A 14915-nucleotide genomic window follows, 5' to 3' on the forward strand; every position below is an offset into this window, starting at 1 on the left:
GTCTCTTCAAAACGGTGCTGGTACACCTCGATATAGACTTGGGAAATGACCGAGTTGGGCCCTTACTTCATACCATTTACAAAAATTAACTCAAAATAAATCACAGACCTAAAACTATAATACTGTTAAAGGATGAACACTGAAAAAATCTTCATGACTTTGGATTATATATTGTTTTTTTTTTTTAGCTATGACACCAAAAGCACAGATAACAAAATAAAGTAAGTAACTTGGGTGTCATCAAAATTAAAAATTATTTTGTTTCACAAGGTATCATTAAGAAAGGGGAAAAAACAATCCAAAGAAGGAGAAAAAATATTTTCACTACATTTGCTATGGTTTGACTGTGTCTCCTCCAAAATTCAGGTGTTGCCAGTGTGAAAGTATTAAGAGGTGGAGCCTTTAAAAGGTAATTAGGCCATGGGAGCTCTTTGCTTGTGGAATGGGATCAGGTGGCCTTATAAAAGTGGTTTATCAAGGGAGTTTGCCCCTCTTACCCTTCTGCCTTCTGCCATGTAAAAACACAGTGTTCCTCCCCTCCAGACGATGCAGCCCTCCCCAGACACCAAATGCTGGTGCCTTGATCTTGGACTTCCAGTCTCCGTAACTGTGAGAAATCAATGTCTGTTCTTTACAAGTTACCCTGTCTGTGGTATTCTGTCATAGCACAAATGGACTAAGACAATATCCACTAAGGGACTTCTATCCCAAATATATAAAGAACACTTATAGCCATAAAAAGACAACATAATAAGCAAAGGATTTGAACACGTTTTTCCAAAGAAGCTATACAAATGACAAATATACACATAAAAAGATGCTCAACATCAGTAGGCATTAGGGAAATAAAAATCAAAACTGCAATGACATACCACGTCATACCAACTAGTATGGCTAATATTAAAAAAAAAAAAGGTGTTGACGAGGATGTGGAGAAATTGAAATCCTCATACATGGCTGGTGGGAATGTAAAATGGTGCAGCCAATTTAGAAAATACTTTGGCAGTTCCTCAAAATGATAAACCTAGAGTTACCATATATCCCAGTAATTCCATTCTTTGTTATATTTTCAAGAGTTCTGAAACATATATCCCCAAAAAAACTTGTCCATGAATATTCATAGCAGAATTATTCACAACGGCCAAAAAGTAGAAACAACCCAAATGTCCATCAACTGATGAATAGATAAACAATTGGTATATACATGCAATGGAATATTACTTGGCCATAAAAAGGAATGAAGAACTGATACATGCTACAACATGGATAAACCTTGAAAACATGCTAAGTGAAAGAAGACAGTCACAAAAAGCTTCATACTGTATATTTCCACTTTTATGAAATGTCTGGAATAGGCAAATCCATAAAAACAGAAAGTACATTAGTGGTTGTGAGGAGGTACAGGAAAGCGGGTTAGAGAGTGACTGCTAATGGGCACTGGTTTCTTTTGGAGGCAATGAAAATGTTCTAAAATTAGATGGTGGTGACGGCTGCACAACTCTGTGAATGTACTCAAAACACCCAAATTATACACTTTAAAGGAATGCATGTTACAGTATACAAATTATATCTCAATAAAGCTGCTATCTAAAAAGGGAGGCATAAGCTTTAAACAGGCATTTTATAGAGGAAGAAATACCTATAATATCCTCCACTTATGTATACGTATTTTCAAAAACACAAAACTAAATATATTTTGTTGGGCTACAAATATATGTAATAAAAATACAGTATATGTAAATAAATGATAAACACAAAATTTAGTACAGCTGTTATTTCAAAGCGGAGGAGACGCGATCAAAGTACTGTTACTTCAAAGGTAACAATAACATTCTTTTCCTTAAATTGGGTGATGGATCATTATTCCTTATACCTTAAATACATTTTCTATTCTTATGAATCTGTTTAATGTGTAATAAAACTGAAAATATTTAAAATTTATATATTCTAAACATTTTAAAGATATTTAATAATTAAATAATTAAAGCCAAATAGTTTTGAGCACAGAGAGTATATCTCCAAGACCTACCTTCAGTTTTCTGTAAGCTAATCTGTGGGAAATGGTAGGAAATATGTGGGTGACTATCACAGTTATTTCATAAAATGAGTTATAATGAGAAGAACCATATGAGTTACAAAAATGCTGCTTTTGCACCATGAAAATGTATTTTTGAGATGCCTTTTTTCTTTTTTTGGTCTGGAACAATATACAAAACAATGGAGAAACCAAAGGCAAATTTAGGGGAAGGCACCAACATTCAGCCTCTGGCCCAAAACTCTTTCAGTGAAGAGGGGAAAGTACTTCAGAAACCATCTGCAGCTTTCTAGCTAAAAAGCCATAATGGGTACAAAATGCTCAGAATCCTCTGTTAAATAGAATGGGTAATTATGTCTTTACATCAGGGCTGCCATGTAAGCATCCTGCCCTGGGAGCAGGCTAATATGCTTGGGGCTTGACAAATTTGGTCATCAGCTCACTGCTGGTGCCCAGAAATTTTGATCTGGCTGTCACACCTGGATAGGGGCCAGATGAACAAGAGAAAATGCCTGGTTCAGTGCTGCATCCCTTCTGGAGGTTGAGACCACCAAAAGCAGAGGAATAATAATGCAATTCAGAATAGCGATGGTGAAATTCAGAGAGCTCTGGCACCCACGTACGTCCCTTTAGATAGTGCAGCTGGTGTCTGAATTTCAACATCAAGCACAAAGTAATTCTCTGTTACTTTTTTTTCCCCTTAACATTATAAGGACTAGTTTTTTTTAATAAAAAAAGTAAAAACCAAACCAACCATTGTCTACTTGAGTTTTTAGACATGCATTTCTTTATATTAAGAAATCATTTCTAAAAGGAAAAAAAAATACCAGTTTTCCCAGTTTTCCCTTTGAAACCCTGAAGAAATCAGAGCTGCTCTTGGCCCACATCTGCAAGGCTGAGAGAACATTCCTCTGGGGGCCAAAAGTTCAAGGGCAATCCTCCCTCCAGGCCTCCTTTCTTTTTCAAACAAAACATTGTTTTAAAATATTGGAGTGTTTCCTAAGGGTAATATTCCTGTCAGAGACTGGGTTGGATTATCTAAGGAAAAATTTTTTCCATTTCACTTAGTTATTACACTTAGAACAAAAGGATATATCATCCAAAGCAATGAGTGTTCTGCGATGAGTCTTCTTTTATTAAAACAGTTTAAGATCATGAAAATAATTTTATGTCTAATCAACTTCTCAGCGTAGCAACAAGGAACAAACAGGGGTTACCTCCATGTACAGTTATCTTGATTAAAATATCCGTAGAGAAAGCAAGCCACTCCCACGATTGCTGCCAGGAGGAGCATCTGCGTATAATAGCCCAGCCAAGCAAAGTAGATTCCAATCTTCTCTCCATAGTATTTTCTGAAGAAAGACAGAAATTATTTTTAAAAGATACAAATAAAATAATCACTCTGAATCCTCAGCTTAATATTAATTTTTGCTTCTTAATAAAGGAGATTTTTGGCTTAACCCTCTCACTCAATTCATCCTTAAAACATACCTGTAACTCATATTCTATGAGGAAACAAAAAGTATATTACACATCATAGAAGTACTGATCACTATCACCAGTTTGCCTGTTGAAGCAGAGTATATCAAAACAGAGCAAGGGAGAGGAAAATGCTGAATATGAGGCAAATACAGAGTATCACTATCATTCTTTATGAAGATAGCACTATTTTACACAATCTCTGAAAGATTGTTCTTAACATGCATGGAACAAATGAACATGAACAATCTGCTCAAAGTTACTTACTTTACCTAACTAGGGAGCTTCCTTAGAGGAAACCTAACATAAATCACAAAGACAGTTGACTCTTGGACGACATGGGTTTGAACTGCGTGGGTCCATTTATATATGGGTTTTTTTTTTCAATAGAAGTTATGCCTTCCTCCTTGACCTCTCTTCTACCTCCCCTGCCACTCCTGAGACAGCAAGACCAACCCCTCCACTTCCTCCACCCATTCAACATGAAGACGATAAGGATGAAGACCTTTATATGATGATCCACTTCCACTTAGTGAACAGTAAATATATTTTCTCTTACGATTTTCTTAATTAGCATTTTCTTTTCTCTAGCTTACTTCACTGTAAGAATACAGTATATAATACATATAACATACAAAATATGTGTTAATTGGCTGTTATTGGTAAGGCTTCCCATCAACGGTAGGCTATTGGTAATTAAGTGTTTGGAGAGTCAAAGTTATATGTGTGTTTTCAAAACTCCTGTGTCATTCAAGGGTCAACTGTAATAATAATAAAAAAAAAAACTAGTAATAATACTAATCGATAGTGAAATCTCTCTCTGACCAAAATTTTCACAAAACTCATTGTAAGAATGGGAGAATGCAAGATGGATACGATTGAGGAATCTACTACCCTATACTCCTTATATCTAGCACTTCTATTTTTTCTAAGTTTTAAAAATTGATTAATGGTATGTTCTGGGGTAATAGGGAAGAGGCCAGGTAGGTAAGATTAGAAGAGGGCTGGTTGAGTAAGAAGCAGTGCCAGAATTGTTCCTGAAAGGGAGGCCAAATACAGTTGGCAGGAGAAAGCGTTTAGGGATGAGAAGGAAACAATGAAGTGATTGTTTAGGTGACTGCCGTTGCTGATATTTTCCTAGACTGATTCATTGCTGCCTCAGTCTTGGTCTGTGGAACCTGTAGAAGATTTACTCAGCCCTGGGCCTATATGAGGCTTTAGGCTCAGTATGGCGCTCGGCCTGACTCCCTGGGCTTAGCCTAGTGGGGACTCAGCTCTGAATACAACCGGGAGTCCCGGGAGACTTCCCACAGCCATGCCCTGGGCTGGACCAGCTCCACAGCTCACGGGCCTGGGCGCAGGCCACATCCACAGGGAAAAGGAAGGGCAGAGATGGAGATGGGAAGAACAAAGTGTGCTCATTTTCTTGTGATTGGAGCTTTGTTATCCGGCTTACGGATGGCAGGCAAATGGCAGGCTCAGGACAGAGTCTGGGGAAAAAAAGCCTGACAACGGGTTTGAGACATCTTGGCCTCTTTTCTATTATGCTTTCTGGAATATGTTCTCCTCAGTCATCCATTCTGGAAATGCCATCTTTAAAACTGGAAAGAATCTTGGAAGTTGCCTGGTCCAACCTCCCCACAGTAAAAATATCCTGCTGCATTTAGAGAGCTGGTCAGGTAGTCTCTGCTTGGATATTTACAGCGACACGGAGTTCATTGCTTTCTAAGGCATCCCTGTTACAATGTAGGCAAGGTCGGAAAAAATTTCAAATCTTAAATGGAAACCTGTCTCCTCGTTCTTGCTGAAAGGCTGGGAATAATGAGGATCCATTCATGTGATCCCTCCGGTCACTGGCTCTCTCACTGCCAAAAACATCCCAATTCTTCATATTAATTTTTTTTTTTAAAAAAGTCAGCTTTGATTTTTTTTTTTATCAAAGTTGTAAGTATATAGTCATTAAACAGTCAAATGGCTCTAGAAGGCTGATTATTAAAAAAGCATGCCCCAAACACCTCTCCTGTTTCCTGCTGCCCAGAAGCAGCCACTTTCAATTCTTATAGCTGATTCTTTGGATATTTACTTCCACATCTCTAAATAGTTGGCGTGAAGTGCTGCTCATTAATTTTTCAGTTTTGTGTATCGCCTGTCGACTTTCTAGTCTAGAAGATGAGGCTCACAAGCTTTCAACCCCCTGCCTCACCTACACATCCACTTCTCTATTCCCATTCTCTTGACAGTTACATTATAATTTTTGGTTAGGTCAATACCCTCGCTTTACATTATTATGACAGCTGAATCAAGTCACCTGCCATGATTACCTTTTCCTTCCTGCCCGATACTTTGTTCTCCTTGGAGTTAGTAATTGTCTTGATGGTTCATTGCTTAGTTTTCTGTGTACTTCAGCAATTCAACCCCAGACTCTCCCCTGACGTATAACTTTCGCAGTTCACTCAAACCATGAGGCAGTCTATCAATTTCAACTCCTTGAATAAATCCCTTCAGACCTCCTCCAACCTAGATTAATGACTCTCCAGCCCTGCCACAGAGCTGTCTCCTGGGAGCTCTCTGCCCTTCTCTCTTGCATTGGGATTCCCTATTTGCTAAATCTCAGGTCCTCTTCTTTCTTGATGGAGCACCTCCTCCATTACCTTGCACATCTAAACTGTGAAAACTCCTCACACTTAACAGTTTGGTCATATATGGAATTGTAAGTTGGAAAAAATCACTTCCCTCAGAGCTCTGAAGTTATTGTTCTCTTTTCTTCTAGTTTGCAGTGTTGTTGTTGAGAAGTACAATGCTATTCTGAGTCTCAGTCCTTCATATCATTTTCTTTCCATTTTGCCTTCTGGAGGCTTGCAGGACCTTCTCTTTGGTGCCAGTGTTCTGAGATGTCATGTTATAGTGATGTGGTGGCTCTAGGCTGGGTACTCAGTGGCTCTTTCCATCTGGAGACTCATGCCAGTTAGTTCTTCAGTAAGGTTCTTCAGACACTTCTCTGGAAGTACTTCTCAGATTTCTTTCCTACGTTTTCTCTGGTTTCTGACACTCCTATTATTTATACCTCCTGGACTGAACTTCTAATTTTTATCTTTTCTGCCTTTTATCTTCTCTCTCTTTATATTTTTTGCTCTATGCTCTGCAAAATTTCTTCAACTTCATTTTCTAACACTTTATACAGGGCCTTTTCTGTTTTATCACATTATCAATTTCTAAGAGGTAGATTTTATTTCTCACAACAATCCTTTTTAGTAGAGTCATGTCCTCATCTTGTAGCTATCATAGCTTTTTGTTTTCTTATCACTCTGAGGGTAAAAATTGGAGTTTCGGGGGAAGCTTTTTTTTTTCCTGGTCAAAGTCTGTTTCCTACAGGTTGCTCTTTCCAGTTTGTTTGGTTTGCTTTTCGGAAAAGAGCTCATTTTTCCTTCTGGCAAGCCCTGGGAATTACAGATGAAGGTTTAATAGCCTGGATGCTCAAGGGGTTACTAGTGGGAAGCAATGAAGGACAGGAACATGGGGACCAGGGACAGGGAATAGTTAAATGTATTTCCCTTAGCAAAATACATTTAAAATAGTGGAGAAATTGTTTTCTTTACCAAAGGGACAAAAAATACATAAAGAATGATTAAGAAGCCATCAATCCCATCACCCTGCCATCAGATGCTGTAGGTTTAACATAAAAGGAAATGAAATAAAATGGAAACTTCACAAGAATGTCAACCTCAAATATTTACATATGTATAAATATCCTCTTTTAAAATCTTATTCTACAGGGTAACCAGAGTTAATGAAAGTGCCTCTTCATGATTGTAATCCAGCTATTCAAAATGAAGGAGGAGGGAATTAAGAATATGACCAAATGACCAAATGAAATAATGAAATGAAACCCCTTATGAAATGATGAGTCTGAGCAATGACCGTGGATGGCTGTTATCATCACAAAAAAAGAGAGACAACTGTACAATATGTACCTTCTCACAGAAGTGCTCCCCTCTACGTATCAAGTATTCCTACACAAAATCAAACTTCAATCATATCAACCTTCTAGATGAGGATGAAATTAGGTAACACAAATCAAAATATTACTTAGCTAAAGCAAATACAGAAGAACATGTTTAACAAGACTGCAGGAGAGAATAAAATCTGCAAAATAGAGAATGCAAGGAATTCTTGCAACAATTGCAAGGAAAACAAGAAACAAATAGTGAAACACGGAGTGGATGAAATTTGAGAGATTATACTAATTGTAACATTTGGACCTTGTTTGGATCCTGATTTGAACTAAAAAATACTAAGTGGGTTTTTTTTTTTTTTTTTTTGACAATCAGAGAAATCTGAACACTGATTATTTGATGACATTAAGGAACTGTTGCTTTTTAAAAAGGGATATTCTGGCCATATTGAGAAGTAGATGCTAATAGAATGATATCTGAGATTGCTTCAAAATGATGCAGTAGAGGGAGGAGGGAAGAGGAGGGATTAAAAGTGAAACAAGATTGGCTATGAGTTTGTAATTTTTGGAGGTGAGTGACAGATGAATGTAGGCTTGCTATACTATTCTCTCTACTTTTATATATGTTTGAAATGTTCCATGATAAATGCAAAATAGAACATACCATTTGCATGTTTTAAAACTCTCACATTTGAAGTCAAGTAGTTTTCCCAAGCAGGCGGGCACCTGCATGAGGCGCTGAGATGCCATAGAAAGAACAGACACTTGGCCCCAGGCAGACGTGAGGATCATGTGACTCTTCTCCCCTCCTCATCCTCTACATCCAATCCATAACCAAGTCCTATTGACACTACTGCAAAAATATGTTCCAAATCTGCTCCCACAATCTCTTGCCTGGCCCACTATCATCACAAAAATGTGAGAATAGGCCAGGCGCAGTGGCTCACGCCTGTAATCCTAGCTCTCTGGGAGGCCGAGGCGGGCGGATTGTTTGAGCTCAGGAGTTCGAAACCAGCCTGAGCAAGAGCGAGACCCCACCTCTACTAAAATTAGAAAGAAATTAATCGGCCAACTAAAAATATATAGAAAAAATTAGCTGGGCATGGTGGCGCATGCCTGTAGTCCCAGCTACTCGGGAGGCTGAGGCAGAAGGATCACTTGAGCCCAGGAGTTTGAGGCTGCTGTGAGCTAGGCTGACGCCATGGCACTCACTCTAGCCAGGGCAACAGAGTGAGACTCTGTCTCAAAAAAAAAAAAAAAAAAAAAGTGAGAATAACCTCCTACCTAGTCTTTCTGCTTCCTGTGCTCCCTATAAAACACTCTCCAACAAGACAAAATTACTTAAATGCTTAAAATATTACAACTGCTTCTCAGTGCACTTAAAATCTAAACAACTTTCTGTGCCCCATTAGCCCTCTAACTTCATATCATTCTCTTTCTCATTGGCACTGCTCTTCAGTACTTCTTCAAACCTGCCAGGTGTACTTGTGCCCCAGGGCCCTTGCACAGGATACTCCCACTCCTGGAATGACGTCTTCCAAGCCTTCAAAGTACCAGCACCTTTTCACTATCTGGTCTCAACTCCAATGTCACCTACTTAGAGATAACTCACTTCCCCACGCTGCCCTCCCACCTTATCTCTGTTATTTTCTTCATTGCAATCAGAAATCTTATGTTTGTTTGTTATTCTCATATTTTCTGTTTGTTTGGTTGTTATTGGCCTATCTCTCACCAGCAGCCAGTATCCTCAGCCTTGCCCAAACAAGGTAAGCTTCTGGAAGGCAGCTTTGAGAAGACAAACCCTGAGTGCTAGTCTATATATCTCGTTAGATACAATGAAACAGGAAAAGGGTGAAAATGTGTATGTCTTACCACACAACATAATAACCTACACCTAAAGTTTACATCTATGCAATCAAGTCGATCTTTGTTTCCAGTTCCTAGGAGGTAACCTCTAAACCCTGGGGATCTCCTGAGAGACAGGAGTGCCTTTCCATTCATGGCGGGCCTCTGGGACCACACCTGATTGTGCCAGTGAGGTGACGCATGGTGGGCCCCTAGATCGTCTGTGCTGATGAGGTGACTCAAGATGGGGCTGGCCGTGCCAGAAAGAAACACCATGAGATTAGACAACTGGAGCTTTGAGCCACACGAGCAACGATTCAATTAACCATGCCTACATAATGAAGCCACAGTGAAAACTCTGGGTAATGAAGCTGAGTGCTCTGGGTGGCAATAGTCCTTGAGTACTGTCACACTTAGATGCCCTGAGGGCAACCCCTGAGTGCTTCCCACTGAAATCCTCTCTACAACTCACCTGATAAGATCCAAGGGCTGCTTTTTGTATATGCTTCGAGGATGAGCCCACTCCCTGTACAGAAGGTACCGTTCATTAGGGCAGCTGGGATCCTCGGACCGATGGCCGAATTTGCACTGCGAAGCAGAAGGAAACCAGTGAGCATCACAGTCATGTTTTCACAAATCTGTTTATTAAATGTGGTACTAATACTTGATAGTCAATTGTGAATAAGGGGCCCAAGCTTGCCAGAGGGATGGAAATAACAACTAATTTTAGTGATTCTCAACCAGCGTTGTAACTATTAATACCTCCCTTGGGGGTCATTTGTGAATGTGGGTGGGGATGAATGTTTGGATGTTACAATCCTGGGGGCACTGCAGGTACTTGGTGGAAGCCCCAGAGAGGCTTAATGTCCTATAAGTGGGGTAGTCCTGAACAATGAAAAATTGGGCCGCCTAAGTGCCAAAATCACCAGGCTGAAGAAACACCTCATAGCCCAACCCCCTCTCTGGACAATGGGGAAACCAGGGTCTGAGCTGGTCAGCAACAGGGTCAATTCTACAACCCAGGCTTCTTTGCCCCCAGTCCAGCAGTTATTCTGTGACAGCATGCAGAAAATAAACAAAGAAGCTTGACATCATGTTACACACTTAGCTTATTCAAGAAACAAAACCTCCTGCCTCTGCTTAAATTCAACTGTCCTTTTTCCTGCCTGTTTTCATTCTTCCTGTACTAGAACCAGATTATCATCCAGTCAAACCTTAGCATGGGCCCTGACCTCCACCCACATCCCTTCCAAATGCCAAATGGGATCATTCTTTACCCTGGATCTGGGATTACTGCACGCAGAAGAGGCTGTAATAGAAAAGACCTGGGCACAGGCAAATGTCAATTGAATACTATAAATATTCATGGTAGCTATCTGCAAGTATCCCCAAAGTTCATGTCATGCTATAATTGCTAATTTTGCTGGGCACAGACATGAAATACAAGGACTGTCAGGCTGGAGCTCAGCATCTGCTTCTCCACCAAGCTCCCTGTTCTCTACTTACCCATGTGCATCAAATAGCTGTTTGGAGTCCTAGTTTTATTATCCTGTATTGTATATTTCGATATTGTTTTCATCCACAAATAAATGTACTACACAGTAGCAATTATCAATCTCAGTCCTTGTTCAGAGTTTTGGAGATTCAGATAAATTGATAGTGAATGTAACAAAGTAACAATGTAATAAAGGGTGGTATTTATTTCAATGACAGAATTTATTTAAACAGCTTTAGACATAATGTTCTGCATTCATGGAGTCATTAAGGGTCTGGGGTGGTCACATTTTAAAAATTTCATTTCATGAGTGATATTATCAGCTAGAGAAGTTCTCTTGAATTTGAGGGGTTGCTGTAGTCTCAGAATGTAGTCCTTAAAAAAATGTCAACAATCTGGGGTACAGCCACTGTGACAACAACCCTACCAGATGTTTTTTAAAAAGCCCTGGAATATTCCAGGGCAGTTTGAAAACAGTATTTCAAATGAGGGGAAAAAGTCTATGTTACAGAAAATGATAAATGAGAAGGTCTAACATGTATTTTGCTTGCAAAGAACTAATATTTTCTGGTTGATAATAACATTCGTCAGTGATTGTGAAAATAGCTAACACTTATATAGTACTTATTATATGCCAGGGATTAACATTTGACATGGATTAATTTAATTAATCCTCATAACAATTCTATGAGGGAGGCACTATTATTATCCCCATTTTATAGATGAAGAAATTAAGGAACAGAGAGACTAGGTAATTTTCACAAAATCATCCAGCTAGAAAGTGGCAGAGCAGGCATTTCAGTCCCAGAAATGCTAATCCAGATTAACTGCTAATCTGTACTGCTTTATACATTAACTGTGGGAGAGTGTGACACTGTTCATTCATTAATTCGTTCCTTTAAAGTGAGTACCTTCTCTATGCCTGAGGTCCATTCGTGAACAAAACAACCTGGTTCTTGCCCTAAATGAGCTTGTAGACTTGCAGTATTTTATCTTGATTTTATCGAGGAAGAAACTTAAGGACAAGGTAGTTGGCCTTTCTTTATTGTTGACACTGGAGTGTACATTAAGATGTTTATTTCATTTTTGCCATTTAACTTACATCATGGAGAGGGAAAGCTGCCTTGTAGATTCCAGAGTTTACAAGTCTGTTAATCCCAAACTTGTTAACATTGTTCATCACTTGATACTTGACCCGAGAGAGGATGAAGTAAACCTAAAAAGATTCCAAAATAGAGTGTGTGATTTATATAGTGTAACTAACCAATTCAATCATTTTACTACTATAACAGGAATCTGCAGGCGTATTTTTTTTTTTGCAGCTTTTGAAAACAAAACTGAATCAACCAAACAACTAATTATCCAATAGCAGGTTCCAAATCACTCTAAGAGAGCAACTAAATTTGTTTTAGACTTACAATGCGGCTTCTGGTGGCGGGATTGAAGAAGGTATCTCTATCAACAACATAAAAATCATTCATCCGGTTCTTCTCAAATGGGGCAGTGAAAAACTCTTGTTCTGGCTTGATGATACTTTCGTCCACACTGAGGAACTTGGTAAACCAGTTGAGTCTACCAAAGGCTGAGCCCCGGGTTTTCAGATCGTTGGGTTTCAGAGGCAATTTGATGTGCATTATCTCAGCATACGCACATAACACCTCCCATGGTGCATGTACTTTTACAAATACAAGCTTGTCATCCAAAACCTATGTTGGAAGAATAAAAACACAGACCACAAAACCAAACCAACTATTTTCACAATTTTAAAACGTAAGATTTTTCTTATGTTGCTGGAGGTAGAAAAAACAAAAACAAAAAAGAAACCCTCCCCCACACACAGAGTACACCAGTAGAAGTGGAGATATAATAAAAATAGATTAGCAAACCATCATAAATTTTTGTCTTAAAGATAATTTCTTGGTTCAAATTATTAAGAAAGTAATTCAAATTATTATCGTAGTTCTTTCATAAAATATTCTGAATCAAGAAAAAAAAACTAGTTAATTTGACCATCACCCCATCCAAATTAGTGACTTAAAATAAAAACACTAGAATATTCATTGCAGTGCTATAGTAATGAAAAAAATTTTAATTTCCTAAGCCTAGAATGGTTTATTGTATATATGTGCAACATGTTATGCAGCCATTAAAAATGATTATACTTTTTAGTATAATCAATGGATTGTATTTTTGATATAGAAATACACTTACTATATATTAAACAAAAACAAATTATAAAACTGTGAAATGATAATTCCCCCTTTGACAGGGGAAATATATATATATATTTAAATATATATATATTTAAAGGGAAAAATGTTTAGAAGGAATATAAGGTTATTACTGGATGAGATACAGATGATTTTTATTTTCCCTATTTTTACATTTTCTAGTTTTTATCATAAACTATTCCTTATATAATAAAAAAGCTTTGAAAAGATTCTTAAAGGAAGTCAATCATAATTCATACATGCATTCATTATAAAATTATTTGGCTACTAAAAAAGATTTGCCAGCTTCAATCAGAAAAAAACAATACATTTTATTCAATACAGATTTTGGTTGACTCTCCTTATAGTCTCTGACTAAGGTATAGCCAAGGCTGCGCATTTCCAATGCCATCACAGTGTGCCAAGTGCCACACAGGTTCCCAAGAACAGTGGTCAGCCAAGGGTGGAAAAGGAACCCACACTTACCGATCTTGTTGCTTCTAGATGCAAGCCATGACAGATGAGGTTAGATTCATATGCTTGTCTTTTTCTCTGTCAAAAAGAATTGGAATATGTTAGACATTTAATTTTACCGAAAGTAGAAAAAGGCTTTTTTTTTCTTAAGAATAAAATAACAAAACCAAACTAGTTTGGATAGAGGAAGAGATACATGTGCTTCAAATGGAACCAAAGCAATGGAGCAGGTCTGGTTCCATGCCTTTGGAATCCTGGATGTATTGTTGTGTGTGTGTGGGGTGAGGGGGGAAGAAGAGAGAAGGGAGGGGGAAGTGGGGAGAGAGGGAGAGAGGGAGAGAGGGAGAGAGGGGGGAGGGGGCGCGAGTGCTGGCCGCAGAGTGTACTTGGAGTCCCTCAGCACTATGCGAGGCCCCTGGCTGTCCCAGGGGGGTTTTGGCCATTTGTGGTACATAAAAGTGTCCTGCTGTGACACAATCCCAAGGACTTTTTGGCTCATAAGAGTACATAAATGGAGCTTTTTGAGTCCCATTCACTGATGCCATTTTCCACAATTGAAGATTCCAGATTTTAAAAATTTTATCAGATATTCAAATGGTTAGTTCATTGGATGTGTTGATTTCATCCCTGCATGCCTTGACCAAATTCAATAAAACAACACAATTTTGGCAAAATTCAAAGGATTTTTTTCTCTGCGCAAGACTGAAATGTTCATGAAGCTAGGAATATCGAAATCCACAAAAATAGGGAACTAATTATTTGATAATATATCTGTCCATGTTGCATGCCCATTTAAAAAGATACAGAATATACTGTATTTACTGGTATTAAATTCTAGATGGCTAGGCTTTTGTCAAGCTGTCCCCCAAGTTATAAGGGAAACACATACAGGTAGAGACTTGTTTGACCTTTTAAAGGAATGGTTTGGATGATGAAGCAGTTATCTTGCTTTATGAAATACTGAAAATGAATGGACACAGAGGTTAAGAACACAAGCTCTGCTATAGCTTGAATGTGTCCCCCAAAAAGCATGTGTTGGAAACTTAATCCCCAATGCAACAATGCTGGGAGGTGAGACCTAATGAGAGGTGATTAGGCCATGAGGGTGCAGTTCATAGATTAAGGCCATTACCACAGAATAGGTTCCTTATCTCCGGAGTGAATGCATCGCCCCAGGAAGGTAATGAAAGTTCAGTCCCCTGCTCCTCTTTTCTTTTCTTTTCTTTTCTTCTCTTCTCTTCTCTTCCCTCCCTCCCTCCCTCTCTCTCTCTCTTTCTTCTCTCTTGCCCTTCCGCCCTGGGATGACGCAGTAAGAAGGCCCTCCGCAGATGCTGGCCCCCTTGATCTTAGACTTCCCAGCTTCTAGAACTGTGAGCCAATACATTTTTATTCTTTATAAATTAACTCGGTCCATGGCATTCTGTT

At 38.7% G+C, this 14915-nt stretch overlaps 1 protein-coding gene across 1 annotated transcript in view; it reads right to left on the reverse strand.

Moving 5' to 3' along the window:
* Positions 1-14915, reverse strand: part of ANO6 (anoctamin 6) — a 187239-nt gene that overhangs the window by 50566 nt on the left and 121758 nt on the right. The window contains exons 4-8 of the mRNA XM_012638508.1: positions 13503-13568; positions 12225-12512; positions 11909-12022; positions 9784-9899; positions 3253-3387 (exon numbers count right to left, since the gene is read on the reverse strand). Coding sequence (XP_012493962.1) covers positions 3253-3387; positions 9784-9899; positions 11909-12022; positions 12225-12512; positions 13503-13568 — 719 coding nt within the window. The remainder of the gene's footprint in view (positions 1-3252; positions 3388-9783; positions 9900-11908; positions 12023-12224; positions 12513-13502; positions 13569-14915) is intronic.

This window comes from Propithecus coquereli, unplaced genomic scaffold, assembly GCF_000956105.1.
Source record: "Propithecus coquereli isolate 6110/MARCELLA unplaced genomic scaffold, Pcoq_1.0 Scaffold13, whole genome shotgun sequence".
Classification (NCBI taxonomy): Eukaryota; Metazoa; Chordata; class Mammalia; order Primates; family Indriidae; genus Propithecus; species Propithecus coquereli.